Source organism: Rhopalosiphum maidis, chromosome 3 (genome assembly GCF_003676215.2).
Source record: "Rhopalosiphum maidis isolate BTI-1 chromosome 3, ASM367621v3, whole genome shotgun sequence".
Taxonomy (NCBI): Eukaryota; Metazoa; Arthropoda; class Insecta; order Hemiptera; family Aphididae; genus Rhopalosiphum; species Rhopalosiphum maidis.
In genome coordinates, this window is record NC_040879.1 from 36,661,894 (window position 1) to 36,677,530 (window position 15,637).

The 15,637-nt window shown below is 26.0% G+C and overlaps 2 protein-coding genes across 5 annotated transcripts; one reads left to right on the forward strand and one right to left on the reverse strand.

Annotated features, from left to right (window-relative positions):
* Positions 1–102: 102 nt before the first annotated feature.
* LOC113556278 (delta(3,5)-Delta(2,4)-dienoyl-CoA isomerase, mitochondrial) lies at positions 103–4,017 on the reverse strand. The gene is made up of 8 exons (XM_026961131.1): positions 3,518–4,017; positions 3,320–3,446; positions 2,155–2,243; positions 1,657–1,784; positions 1,369–1,495; positions 1,085–1,238; positions 764–890; positions 103–393 (listed from the first exon to the last, which is right to left on the reverse strand). The coding sequence occupies exons 1-8, from the start codon at positions 3,564–3,566 to the stop codon at positions 295–297; spliced, it is 900 nt and encodes a 299-aa protein (XP_026816932.1). The 5' UTR covers positions 3,567–4,017; the 3' UTR covers positions 103–294.
* Positions 4,018–6,749: 2,732 nt separating this feature from the next.
* On the forward strand, positions 6,750–13,139 carry LOC113556636 (MPN domain-containing protein). Of its 4 annotated transcripts, none has more exons than XM_026961711.1 (10): positions 6,750–6,832; positions 7,010–7,201; positions 7,779–7,925; positions 10,106–10,196; positions 11,248–11,377; positions 11,649–11,818; positions 11,883–12,131; positions 12,204–12,364; positions 12,468–12,560; positions 12,627–13,139. In XM_026961711.1, exons 2-10 carry the CDS (start codon positions 7,010–7,012, stop codon positions 13,011–13,013), a joined length of 1,620 nt encoding a protein of 539 aa, XP_026817512.1. In that variant the 5' UTR covers positions 6,750–6,832; the 3' UTR covers positions 13,014–13,139. The 4 variants fall into 4 exon arrangements, with proteins under 4 accessions (XP_026817512.1, XP_026817511.1, XP_026817513.1 ...); XM_026961713.1 differs by lacking the exon at positions 6,750–6,832 and adding an exon at positions 7,544–7,667 and having other exon boundaries at positions 7,063–7,201; positions 12,627–13,138; XM_026961710.1 differs by having other exon boundaries at positions 6,751–7,201.
* Positions 13,140–15,637: the final 2,498 nt, after the last annotated feature.

Genomic DNA, 15,637 nt, shown 5'->3' on the forward strand with positions numbered 1-15,637 from the left:
ACAAATATGAATATATATTTAAAATTTGTAAGAAATCATATTTTTAAAAGTATTGAGTAATAACACTAGCTTTAATAATACAATTTACTTAAGTAATATTTTACAAAAATTAGGTGTTATTGTCTCTTTTGAAAGCAACCAACAATATAAAATAAAAATATTTTAAATCAAACTAAATTTTGGATGGTACCTATTGGTTGTTGCTTAATATATGAGAGCAATTATTATTGATTTATGTCAAAAATTACGTTTAAAAATAAGTTTACTAAATTTAGTGGTAATAATTAAATTAAATTATAATTTTGAAAATATTGGTTTTTTATCCTTTGTTGCAACAGCCATTGACGCTTTGATGAAATCTTCACTTTGTAATAATATTTGATTCCAGTCTCCCTGTAAATTAAATATATATATATATATTTTTAAAATTTTGTTTTTTGTAAAATTTTAATGTGTGAACATACTATGTACTGATATACCATTTTTAAACAAGTTATTGGATATCATAGAATCAATACCATTATTTAATTAGAACAATTTGAGCCTAGTAATATACTTGAATTTACAAATTTCAGATAATATTATTATTCCCTGATCACAAGGAATGTATTAATATTACTTATTATTTAAAAAAAAAATGGTTTAAACAGTTTATGTATTTATAACAGTCTAATAAGCAATTAAATAATAAGTAATTTTAAACCATTTGAAGGTACACAACTATTATTCATTTATTATTCATTTTTAATACTTGTTAACTTACAATATGATCCAATCCTTCTTGAACGGTATGATCTCGTGAATATATTATGCTTCTTTTAGTCATTTGGACTCCTACCGGACTTTTGCTGGCTATGTCTATAGCAATGTTCATAACATTTTCTAACATACTATAAATATATGATTACATAAAAAAATACAATTATTATTTAGTAACTGACATTTAAAATGAATATAAACATATATTAGTAAGATAAACAACTAAATAAAAATTCAATTCAATTAAAAGAAATACATAATTTGTTTTCTTTAATTATAACAAACTTGTCATATTACTTTTAAATGCTAGAATTTGATAAATTACCTTTCTTTGGTGTCATAAACTTGAGTCACAAAACCAATATTTTTGGCTTCTGAAGAATGAAATTTACGAGCAGTAAATGCTAGTTCATTGAATGTACTCATACTTCCAATAATTTTCGGCATCCTCTGCAGTGTACCAACATCTGCTGCCATTCCTATTTAAATAAACATGTAAAATTATTAATTTAGGTCTCAGCTGAAAATTTGTATTAAATCTTCCAAACAAAAAAAATGACCAAATAATTAAAAAACTAAATATTAATAATAATTATAGGTTCAACAAACCAATTTCGGTTTCTTTAAGTTGAAACCATGCATCTTCTGTACAATATCGTATATCTGCTGCTGAAACTAGATCAACTCCACCACCAATACATCCATTATGAATAGCAGTTAACACAGGCTTATCACACTGACAAATAAATTTTTTCAATTAAAATTTGAATGTTAACAAGTGATAATATAAAATAGATAAATGCTCTATATTAGGTTTATACATACTTAAATTGAATAATTAAGTTGTTTATATTTAATTGTTAATGGTGTTTTTAAGAATAGTTATGTAAATAATACTTTTTCGAGAGCGGTAAGACAATCTTGATAAGTTTTAATAAAACATCGTAAAACTTTTGATTTTCTTGCAATGTCATCGTGATTTGCAACTTCTTGGCCAAGATTCATAATGTCAAATAAATCGATTCCTATTGGAAAAAAATGAGTATAATATATAATGATTATGCTGTACCCTCTCAATACAATGCAAATTTATTATATTATAGAACACTTAATATTACTATTTATTATAAGCACAGGTGATTTTTTTTTTTTTATCAAAACATAATAATTATTTGTTATCGATCAAGATTTTAATAAATACTTAATTCAATCCAGTGAGAGAACATACTAATTCTGTATATCCCCACGCAACACTGGTTCTACTATAGCAGAATGTGTGTAGGGATGAACAGAAGAACTGATTTTAGTCAGGTTGGAACATGTTCTCTCGCCAGACAGAGTATTGTCTGATGTATAATTACATTATTAGTATACAATATAATATTTAAATTATACCTGAAGTGAAATATTTTCCATTAGCTGAAAGAACAATTACTCGACAGTCTGTGTTCTCATTTAGTTCATTAAAACATTTTCCTATTTCCCTGAAAATAAATTTATAACATTGCCCATTGGTTATAATATGCTTTACTTGTATTATACGTGTTTTGTCATTAGTCTTACTGAGGTACATTGTATCTATGTATTAGTTCTTTATATTGTTTGCTAAGTATACGTAATTATAGAAGTTATTAGAAATTATTTGTTGTTCTGTAGTTAATTGTTTAAATTCCTTAGGTACCTCAAATAAACAAGAGCTTAATTGGAAGTATATAGATTTAAGTAATGATTTTCAAAATTAACTTCCTACACTTAGTAAGTAATTTAATTAACATAACTTTAGCATCATTAGCGTGCATAGATTTTCTTAATATGGGAGGCAATAGTGCAATAGCTTGGGGTACTTAGGATCTGTGTGAATTTTTTCTAGCTATGATCTCAAGATGAGTTAACAATTTTTGAAATTTTCACACAATACTATTGATATTACATATCGATTTATACAACTATATATTAAAACAGAAATATTATAACAGTTTTTAGTATCTTTTAAAAAAATAAGGAAACACAATAACACAAATATTTGAATGTTTAAAAAGTACTTTTAGGTTTAATTGTTTTACTAATTTGAGGTTGTGATATATATTTAATGCTGTTGTGCAGTCATTATTTTCATAAAACAAACCAGTAACCATTGTTAAAGCTTTCTATCATTAAACAATTTAAAATTATGATAAATAATAGTACAATATTATTCTAGTATTTTGTTTGCATAATGTAAATGAAAAATATATATTTTTTAAATAATTTGATAGAAGATTTTGGGGACAGAACATTTTGGAGCCACTTCTCCTGTGCACATGCTTATGTTTAATATCAACAATAAACTTGAACTTTGTGAGTTTCAGTTTCGGTTAGTATTTTAAAAAATACTAATAACAGTAGACTCTAGATCTGTATTAATTAGAGTTCACTGTTATTAGTATTAATCTGTATTCATTTTTTAGGTCTCATTAAATGTTACAGGCGAAAAAAAATTTTAATTTCCATAAAGGTTACATAGAGATATCTTTAAATATCAATCGTAGAATATATGTGCAATTTTTAAAATATTACTTACAACCACATTGCTTTGTTCATTGCATTAGCCTTATCTGGTCTATTCAATTGGACACTATAAACAAATTCTTTAGGATTTTCAATTTTTAGTGTATGATATTGAGACATTGCACTAATTTTTGATATATCTAAAAAATAAACGATAAAAAACATTGGTAGATTTGTTCTTATTGAACGTTGATATTAATTTTATATTTACTTCGGAAAAATAAAACTCCTTTTTGAAAACTAGAGATTCCTAAAAACATGGTAAATTATATGAACACTGCGGAAATAATATTATTCAAGTAAGTATATTGGTAATGGGTTTTACTTTTATTTATTTTTTATTTAACGCAATACTAGAGACTAGACAATTTTGTTAAATAATCGTAATGTATTATATTGCAATGATGATAAGCGATAACTAATAATATGAAATTAAAATTACGATATTAGTAATTGAAACGTCGATATCAAGATTAGTAACAATTAAGTGTACGATGTTGTATTGTGTTTAGTAATAAATATCACATATTAACATGTAATCCATAGAATAAAGATATAAAGATGTAATCCAATATCAAACTTTCACTTTGCTCACAGTACAGTGGACACAGATGATAGACGATAGTGCAATACTGTGATACAATGATTATTTTTTTTATAGCGAATACTGCAAATGCAGTACTAGAGTCTATAGTACAACAACTACTGTAGGACAAATAACAATAGTACAACAGTAGCATAGATAATATTATATGGTTCAGGGTTCTATGGTTGATACCTGTAGGTAGGAGCAGTTGCAATTACATTATTTGTATTATAATACACTCTTGTCTGAATTCTTTAGTCATGAGTAGGGGCATTGACCATTGACATTATAGACATAATATTTTTCTATTTTTCTCTTCACTAAACAGTAAACAATAAACATATGGTTTTTATCAATACGTCGGAGAGAGAAACGGTCAACGGTGGTTCGCATTAGCACAGAAGCTTCTGAGTGATAAAGAAACTGATATTAAATCCATGAACATAATGAACATTTATTTGTTTAATTTATTATTTAACATTTAACTATGAACATCATGTTCACGATTAAATTAACAGTGAAAAGAAATGCAATATATAACTTATCGACAATCAAGCAATCAACACAAAGACGATAACACATGTCACATACGACGTTTATTGCATGATTAAAAAGATTTATTTAGACATGGTTTGTTGGGCAACTATTAAGACTACGTTTTAATGATTTATTATAATATTACTAAAGTCTAAATGTTCAAGATCTTGTGAAGTTTATAACTTCTAATATTACTATAAAATTTTATTATAGTTAACAATGTTCCGTTTTCATACAACTTATTAGATTGGAGTGTAATGCAACTGTACAATACATAGTTATTAGGTACTTATAATTTATTGATATTTGAAATATATATTCAAATATAATAATATAAATAAAACTATAACTCTATTTGCATTAGTTATATGTTTTTATTAACTGTTACAACTTGTGATGAACAGATTGTCTAATCAAGTATTCTTAATAGTAGTAATGAGTGATGTATTTGTTATTATTTCCAAGAGTATTGTGAAACTCCATACTGTATATAATTAACTAAACACCACAACATAATTAATATGTTAAGTTATATTACGCGAAACACTAGAAAAGCTAAATAAAATGTACCCAGGATTTGACCTAACCACTTACATAATAGTAACCTGTACAGACTTTGCCTATCAATAACAACTTTCCAAAAAGAAACAACAGTTAGGCTATAGCCAAATTATGGACTTCAGGTCTAGGAGAAAAGGTATATATTTTAAGGAGTTCACAGCACAGCATTTTCAAAATTACCATAGTCAATAAGTCCTCAGCGCTTTCATTTACTATTGTACATTTTTTTACAGTATTAGAAATATAACCTGTATTATATTAAATGAATAAACTATTTTAATTACAATTGATTTAAATAATTGTTTCGATTCACAACATCGGAGTGATAGAAAGTAGTCAAGCTACAAATCTTATGTCAGATATTAAAAAAATATATTTGTTAGCAGAAATAGATACTGAAAATAACATCATAAAAGTTGGACAGTGTAAAACTAACAATTTCAGTTGTAGAAGTAGAAAACAATGAAAAATGTATTCATTATTGTACGTAAATCATTTATCAAAATTCAAAGTACAATTGTCGTTGTGGCTGTGAAAATAGATATAATATATTTTTTTAGTCTAGTGCAGGATGTTAATAAAAAATAAATATGTAATTGGCTGGTTATTAGGGAATATTTTATACAAAAAAGAATGATTATTTTGCAACAAAATATTTATAAAAATAAGAATGTAATGATGTGTATAATTTAGTATTTATTCATTTTTTGTTAACATGATATAATTCTTATTATATTATTCAAGTATTATGTTTATATTATTGAAAAATTGTATGTATTTGAACTAGTCATTAAAAATTAAAATAAGGTATTACATGATTACATGGACCGTGTGTTTTATTATTCAAATTATGCAAATCATATAGTACTTAAAATTTGAAAATGTAATACAAGGGTTATCTTAAGTAATTTATATAGAAACCAAAAAATCAAAAAAAAATTTTTTATAAAGAATAAAAATTTAGTTATTGTATTATAATTTAAAAGTATTATTCTTGGGGGACTTGCAAATTGTATTTATATTATTATATTTTACTTATATATATAAAAAAAATAAAACATATTACACAAGTATATATGAGATGAAGGATAAGAATTAATATTTAAAATTGTTTTTGATTATTAAACATTCACAATTTAATTTATTAATTATTTATTTTAAGTATTTAAAAACTGACAACAATTAGTAAATATGAATGATAAATCCTTATAAATGAAAGTAGTCGATGGAAGTTTATAAATAATTATATAAGCAGTTGATCAAAGAATTAACAATATACCCTAGATTAGGTAAAAGAATAATTTCTAAATATTGGTCAAAATTCTTCTCTGAACATTAAGAAAATCAAAACAAAAATTGTTAAAAAACGAATATATTAAAAATACTATATTTTGTTTAAAAGTTCGTTCATTTTGGCACAACCACAATTCATTAGCATTATGGACAAATTTATTAAGTTTGTAATAATGTAATGTATTCTTTTAAGCCCAGTCATTATACCTACTACAGCACTAGTTAAAATGTATTCTTCTTTAAACACTTGACACGTTGGTGATAAAATATTCGAATCGAATGACGAATATTATCAACACGAGAAAAAAATCGAATTCTCCGTGCTTCGTCTGTTGTCGCGTGAACATGGTGCGCGATGATCGCGGTGGTTGTAAACTTATGACTGGCGGTGGTGTAATATTGATAAGACGGTCGCTGATAATTGTTATGTGCGCATCTATTATCAATATTATCATTAAATTATTCCAATCATTTAAATTTGAATTTTTTCGCGGATAATTTACGTAACGTCTACGGATCCCCAACCGTGCGTTGCGGTCCACGTTTCCGGTGAGTACAAATTCGATTTTTCGTTATCGGCGCTCCGAACAGTGATAGGTCCCGTTCGTACGCCTATGCGGCCTTTGTCTCGATCTTTGTTTCGTCGCGGCCTTTGCATTCACTCGATCGGACTTGACGACGACACGCGCCTTCCTGTTTCTTTTATTTTCACATGTACTTCTTCAGATGGTGAACGGCTGTGGGATGAACGGGACGGCGGTGGCGGACTCGGACGTGACGGTAGGACCGACGACGTCGTCCCCCAGGTCCAATAAGCGGCGTGTACGCGGTACTACCAGCCGCACTGTCACATTGCAAATGCTGTTGGAAACAAATATACTCGAACCAGGCAATTCTGTCTTGTCACTCGAGTACATGGTATATAAAACAGTCTTTGCCATTTGCCCATCCATCGAGCGGCATGCACTTGCTAATAGTTGATCTGCGTTGGTTTTAGTTTTTGTTTCCTTTTGTATTATTAACAACATTACGTGTAATACCTAACTGCAGTAGCTAGTTTGTGATTATGATTGATTTATATTATACTATAAACGTATGTTGTGTAATGCTGTATTTTATTATTTAATCTATTTTTATTTTTGTGGCACAAGTTTGAAACTGAAGACGGCATATCGATTATACATAACAATTGTGTATTTTTCATATATGTTCTCTATTGTGCTATTATTCAATAATTTTTATTTTGTTTTTATTTTTGAGTTTATTAATGCTGTGTGAGTAAATTTTCAATCGGATTGAATACTTATATTCCTGTTTTTGAAATTGTGTTGAAAAGTAATATTATTTAAAGATATATTAAAACAAGAAGTATAAAATAATAAATGTAAGTTATGATTTTATTTTAATTTTAAAATTTTTTTAAATCATATTTTTTTTTATAAAATTTTTAGTTTATATCATTTTGAAGTTAATTAATATATATATTTTTCCTTAGGGTCAAAGATTTATGGGAGATTTATTACCAGATGGTAAAATTCGTTCAGTTGAGACATTAAATGAATTTGCATCTCCTAGTGCATGGGCCTATAACTGTAAAAGTATAATTAACAAAATAAAAAAAGCTGGTTGTGGTTGGTCATCAGTAAGTACAATTCATAGTAAATACATAAAAAAACAAATATTTATTCAACTTAAAATTCATTAAATAGGTATAGTTCTTGGTATCTAATAAAATCACAATACCATTTATAGATATTTATTTCAAAGTAAATTTAACAAAACAATATGCACACAGTCATTATAAGGGGAGAGGTAGAGGAGTTCATAGTATCATGCCTCCCATTGCAATTAATTTATTTAACCAGATAGGTATCTTATGTCTAATAGTATAAAAATCAATGGTTCTAAATTATAGTAACCCGATACTTATTTTGTTGTATAACATGTTATCCATTTATTCCATTTGGTTAAACATTGGTTATTAACAATGCAGCTTGTATTATGGTGTATAACAATATGTTATACAATAGGGTCTTAATTTCCAGTTATTTTTGGATCTCTAATAGTCTATTGTGTTTACTTTAGTGAGAAACAGTTTTAAGACATAATGGTGTCCTCTTAAAGAAAAATACTTTATTTGTTAAGCATACTATCTAGTATCTAATAAATTTCTGTAATGCCATGGTTGAATAAAAATTATTTTAATATTAGAAAATCAAATATTTAACTAAATATTAGTGTTATGTGCTTATTAGAATAAAAAATTCTATGAAAAGAAATATATTTTTTTTATTAACATAAAAATTTAATTAAGATATATTATCTTAATAATACATTTTTATATGCTTATCCTATTGAATTGTTAGTAAAATACATTTCAACCACAATTGTCAATCATTAGATACATTAAACACACTCATGTGTTTATGTCTCACGTGGTTAATAAACCAAAGTGAATTTCTGCTATTGTACCAACTACACCCCTCAGTGCGTAGCCATGGGGGAAGGCAGTGGGCCATGCCCCCCATTAGTTGTATCAACTTAGTATAAAAATGAAATGTTATTGTTAATTGTTGATTTTATTTTTTTAGTATTTTGGGTTTGCCCCCCTCTCATTTTAAAATCCTGATTACGTCACTGACGCCCTTTACTGTATTTTATTCAAAATTTCAATTTATAAGTATAAAATTTTGTATCTGCATATATGATGGGAGGATGGTGAATGTGCCGACTAACCAAATCTGGGATCCATATGCAAATTTAAAGTTTTTTCATCTTTTCATTTGCCACCTAATGTACTCTAATTCAAATAGAGCATAATACATTGCATCTTTAATAGTTTTTTCATATCATATTCAAAACTTATATTTTCACTCGCATTATATTATGTGCACATCTGAGTCATAAAATAACAAAATATATATGTAAACAGATCTGACCTATAATTTTGGTATGAATTAAGAATTTACAAATTAACTAAATGATGAAACACAGGTATTTAGAAAACAGAGGATCTAAAAAACATAATGGATGATTTGAAAATAAACAATTTATGAAGTTTTGTAAAAAGGTTCTACCCATTAACATGCTTATCTCTCCCTTGATTGGGTTTAATCGACTGTTAACTTGTCTAAATGGTTCGTGTGAATGATCCATCCAAAGCCTTTAGACTGTACTAATCTAGTCTTTTTGAGCTTATAGGCATATTATCATGTGAACCGAATGGGTTAGGGTTATATACGTGTCCTATTTGCTAACACATTGACAAATAAATGTGTGTAACATATTATGTAATAATCATAAATATATGAATACAATTCACATACATGTTTAACAAAACTGTTTTATAATAGCTTATTAGTATAATGTTAAAAAGCATTAAATAATTGAAAGTATTTATTTTTAATATTTACATCTCAAATTAAAGTAAAGGCATTACAGAAACTTTATTTCATCGAATGGTGTAGCTTATTTTTCAAGAAATTATATTTTGTGATGATAAGAATATTAATTAATAAACAATAATGATTATTACTATATAATAAAAAACATAGATGTCAATAACAATTTAAATTTACTTTTGCGTACATGTCATATAATGTAATTAAATTTTCATGTTTCACCTTTTAAAGTTTATGTAGGTACTATGCAGTAATGTAGTATATTATATTATAGTTGTACATAATTGCAATATGATAATCATACGGAATATAATATCTAATAAAGTAATAACATATAGGTACTTAGTATTAAATAGAAATTATAGTATATTTAATTTTTTATAAAATAAGAATATTTAAAATAAATATTTTTTATTCATAGATTCGGTATAAAGGTAAAAAATTGGATGCATATAAACATGCATATTTTAGAAAAAGAGAATCTTCAAGTATAGAACACAATACAGTTCCAGGTAAGAATTTAAATATATAGATTTATTTAAAACTGTTTATTATTATAATATTTAAGTGGAACAGTTTGTTTTATAATTTAAATTAAAAACAGTTATTTTGATAAAAACAATTGAGGCACATGTGACATAAAGGTTTAATAGTCATTTTTAAATTTTTTAGATTTTAATTCTTTTTAGATAAATTTACCAACTAAACTAAGTATTTTTATTAGTTATCATTTTTTTTTAAAAATATTATTGTTTTAAAAGATTTTTACGACCCTTACTTTTAATAAGTTATTTTATCTAGTTATATTTTATTAAGGAAGCATTTTACAACTTATCTGTTTACAATTAATTCAAGTTTCATTATTCTTCGTAAAACATTATTTAGATTTGCAATTATTACCATGTATTTATTTCAATGCAATTATATATTTAATAAATGTTTGATTTAATTAATATTGTTATTTGTTAATCAGTCATATTATTTTTAGTTATTTATTACTTTATTAAGTATACATCATAATAGTAATACAGTACATAATACAGTTTACTTTACACAGGTCTTACAAATATATATATTTCATTATTCTGTTAAAAATATTTTGGTCATATATTATAATAAGTTTGATGTTATTAATAATACTATACTAATAAGTAATCAGTCATAACTATATAATTTTCTATGCTATAGTTATATGTTTTTTAAAAAAAACATTGATTTACGATATTGAGTTTTGGACTTATTTAATTAAATTTACACACTGATTACTTGTAACTCACTTAAAAACTAAAATAAAAGACAATCTTACAAATATAGATATATTGTTTATTTTTAGTTGTATAATAAGTTAATTCAGTTTAAAATTAAAGCTATAAACTTAAAATTGGTTTTTGAATTCAAATTCAAATTCGTTATTTTTTTTTTTTTTGTATGAAGGAGACAACAATGAACACATACATGCTGGTATGACATCCTGTGTCAGAATTTCTAATATTTTTATATATTTGCTTATTTTATGTAAAAACAATTCTATAATAATAAATGTTAATAAAGAACTGTTTTTAGTAGAAGATATAGAATCTGATGTTACATATGCGATTCAAAATGAAATTTTACCATTGACTCCATCAATTGAGTCATCTGTTGCAAAAGAACCTATCAAATTTAGCGAAATCCGTTCGAGATCTAGTAATCAGTAAGTTTATTTTTTCAATACACTACAATTACAAATGTTTTACAAAGTTTTCTATACATATATTTAAAAATTGTAATAACCTATACATTTTAGAAAACTGAGTTATTTAACATAATATAAATAAATAAAAAAAAACAATTTAGTTTAATTTTTAAATTTGGTTAAAATAAAATAACTGTAATTTATAATACATTTCTTAATAACTATTCTATTATTTTGAGTTATTATAATATTATAAGCCAATAGTTTGAATGATAACATTATTTTACAGAAATCTGAATACATTAGTGGAATGTACAGATTGGTCTTACATTAATAAAGTTCAACCATTTCATGTTAATATATCAGCAAACGCAAAATTGTTACTAGACTTTCATTGTCATTTGATGAGTTCAGAAGTTGTTGGATTTCTCGCCGGAAATTGGGATTTTTCAACACAAAGTTTGTGTTTCAATTTAATATAATTTTAAATGGATATCTTATCAATGTAAATTACATTTTATAGCATTGACTGTAAAAAACGCATACCCATTCAGAAGTCGTCTACATGATGCGGAACTCACTTCATTGATTGAAGAAGAAATAAGAAACACATTTACAGCCAAAAATATGGTTCTAGTTGGATGGTATCATTCACATCCTGAAACAATCGCTACACCTACCTTAAGAGATATTGAAGCCCAACTTGACTATGAAGTACAAATAAAAGGACCGACTGTTGAATCATATATCCCGTGTGTTGGAATCATTTGTTGTAAGATATTTTCTTATTGTTTAATTATTTCTTTTGAAAATTATTGATTTAATTTCATAAATTTTGATTTAGCACCTTATGATAAAGGAAAATCAACCCTCGATTCAACTATCACATGTTATTGGGTACTGCCGTCATTTGAAAATGAAATACACGATTATGGACGTCCAATGAACATGCATTTTACTACTAAACCAGAAAAATCATTAACACTAGATATTGTTATGGCATTAGTAAGTTATAATCAAGCATAAACCTAAATTTAATTAGTTTGTTGTAAATGTTTTAGGTTTTTCATATCAAATATTATAAAAAAATATATTTATTTTTTTTCAGAAAAAGTGTGTTGATTTTAATAAATATGATCCAGATGTAATTAACTTTAAAGATAAATACAAAAACGATGTGACTTATTTAGAAAAACTAAAGGTATACATTATTTTTCAATTGTTAAAAATAATAACTAATATTATTTAATATGGTGTTTTATTATAGATTTCGTTAATGGACAAATTTCCAAAAGATGATACAATACACAGATTTTTATGGAATTTCTTAAGTGAAATAGTTTGTATTGGTAGTTCAGGTGATACTGCCAAAAACAATTTGCAAAATTTGATTGCTGTGATCTCATCGCGTCAACTCTTGCTGTCAACATCAAGTTTTCAAACACCAAATCCTTTGATTGAACATTTAGAGTCCTATTTGCAATCATGTAATGCCAACAGTTTGACATTAGAAGATGTTCCTACAACTAGTGATTGTTCAAACATAACCTCAGCGAGTATTGCCAGTTCTCTATTTAACGATTTAGATTTTTCTAAAGCAATGTCTTTGATAGGGCTATCTCCATCACGGTATCAAACAGATCCTTTAAAATAGGTTTACAACCTTTTAATTAAATTTTTGTAGTAATTTTTATAAATATTAGAAATATATATCCATCTATACTTCATCTATCTATACTTATTATGTATTAATAAAAAATAAATCCTTTTAAATTAACTTAATATCAATATAAGTACATAAATGTTTAAGTAAGAAAACATTTTTGTATTGAAATATGAATTGTATTGTATAATATAAAAATCTGTTTTTGAAAGTTGTACCTTATTATTTGAATGTAATCTAATGTAATCTGTTTTTTTTTTTTGGAAATTTACAATATGAAAAATTTACATTGTTAAAATACAGTAAAAATTGGTTTTAAGAAAAAGTTATTGGTTATTAATTATTAGATAATTTTTTTTCAAAATTATGATTACAAAATATCTAAAATTTTTATCATGGCAATATTTTTTTTGTCATAACCAGGATCTTATGATTAAATAATTTTGTTATTAATTTGTTATAAATGATCTTAATATACAAACTAATTTTATTAAAATAAAAATATGTAATAATTAACAGCCTATTTTTTATTATTATTATTTTTTTTTTATGTTCCTTTTTTTATAATTAAATGTGCTAAATAATAGTATGTGTATGTGTTTTTAAGATTTGAATAAAAATAAAAAATATTTTTTGTTTATTTAACTTATTATACCAATATACAATTAAGTAATATTTTTTCACAATGTAAGTTAAAATTTGATTTTTTTAAACATCTATAGTAACTTATTATAAACATTTTTAGTGGTTCTGTTCTTTAGTTATGAAAGAGTAATAACACTAAAAAAAAGTATAAGGATAATATTTTCATTAAGAGGAATATTTGTATTTGTCTTGTCTTACAATCACACAAGACAGAACCTGGTAAATTCGCATTAAGCCAAACCAATTTAGTGATGTTGGGTGTAGGCTATACTATTTTAGTGATTTAGCCAGTATTATCCTTAAAAGTACTAAATAGTAATTTATATTTTATAAGTGCATTATGATCGTTAAAATGTATCATACAATTATACACATACTACTACTAATAATAAATTAATAACTCTTTTAGCAATTTAAGTGTTGTAATTAACCAACTTACAAACACTGATAATGTTTTTTATTTAAAGATTGATAATAAGCCAATCCATTCTAATATGAAGGATTTTGGAGCAAAAACTTTTGAACATTTATATTTTTGTATGACATATGGAATGTTTATGTGCGTTTATAAATACATTAATGGGGACTAGTACTTAATTACTAGTGGAAATTACTAAAAGAGAAAAACTTTTTCAATTACTACCAATGATGATCCAATTGAACTTCGGTTAAAACAATAGCATTCATCATTTTTTTTCTAGGTTACCTATGTAGGAAAAATATTTAACGTTTAAAACTTAATTCAGGTACATAATATAGAACTGGCTGTATTATCTGCTCGGCTCGAGTTAAAATTAATCTGTTGTTTCAATGGAAATATAAAATACAATACTACGGTTAATACGTAGCTACCCGTGCAATCGCTATCGATATTGGTTATCCGTTTTGAACCCTTTTCTGTATAAACAGATAGAGTAGATAGATATCCAAATGCATCTGCGTGTTTCTAGTGGTACTTATACGATTTAATTTGTAGTCGTCATCATACCCGTTAGGTATCTGACCCAACGTCAAGATCAACGTTGTTTTAATATTTTTTACCAATACTTATTTTTTAGGTAGCACCTAATTTTTGTAATAAGATTACTATTTCACAGTCAACCTCAGAAATTACTGCGTATCGTTTATATGTTCACAAAAAAATAATTGCGATAATTGTTTGTCGGTAACTATAATGATATATATTTTGTCCTTGAACTTTAAAAGTCGACATGAAAACACTTTCTTGAATATTTTATTGTTCCAAATGTCAATATTTTCAAACAGCTGTTGTATTTCTTGATGTACAAAAACTTTTGAATGGACGGTATTCTCCAATCTAAAAGAAAACAATACCTAGTTATGTCCCCCTCCCCTCGACAACTGGTCGTTGAGAGGTGTCAAGTCGAAACCTTGCCACCAGAACAGCACATTCTGTAAGCTCGGTTATAATTGTTTCGCGTAAGAAACGCACTATCTCTAAACACAAATTCGATTACTGTCACAGTATAGATTTATTAAAATAGCTATCATCGTTGTTGCGCGGTGATCAAATAGGTACCTTATCTGCGATGCACCTATAATCAGTATGCACCATGCTGGTATAATATATAAAAACTATGGCGCTATGCATGAATTTGCACATGAGCTAGCGCAATTTTAGATCATAGGTGTATTCATTTTACGAATAACCAATAAATTTCTCATAACATTTTTGCACAAGATAAAAAAAAAATTATATTAAAGATAGTTCAAACGCCAAGACTGACGTATCAATATAAACACCTAGGAATTAGGATAATTATTTAGAAAAAAATTGCAACAGTGTGCACAGTATACTTACATTCGTACATCCTGCCCACCTCCGTATTTCGTATAACGGAAGGGTTAAGCATTTAATACGTTTCGAAAAATCTATGTATTTAGGTACCTTCCCCTTAGCTCATAGGCGCAACTTGGAAGGGGGGAGGGGCTTGGGTGGGCTAAGCCCA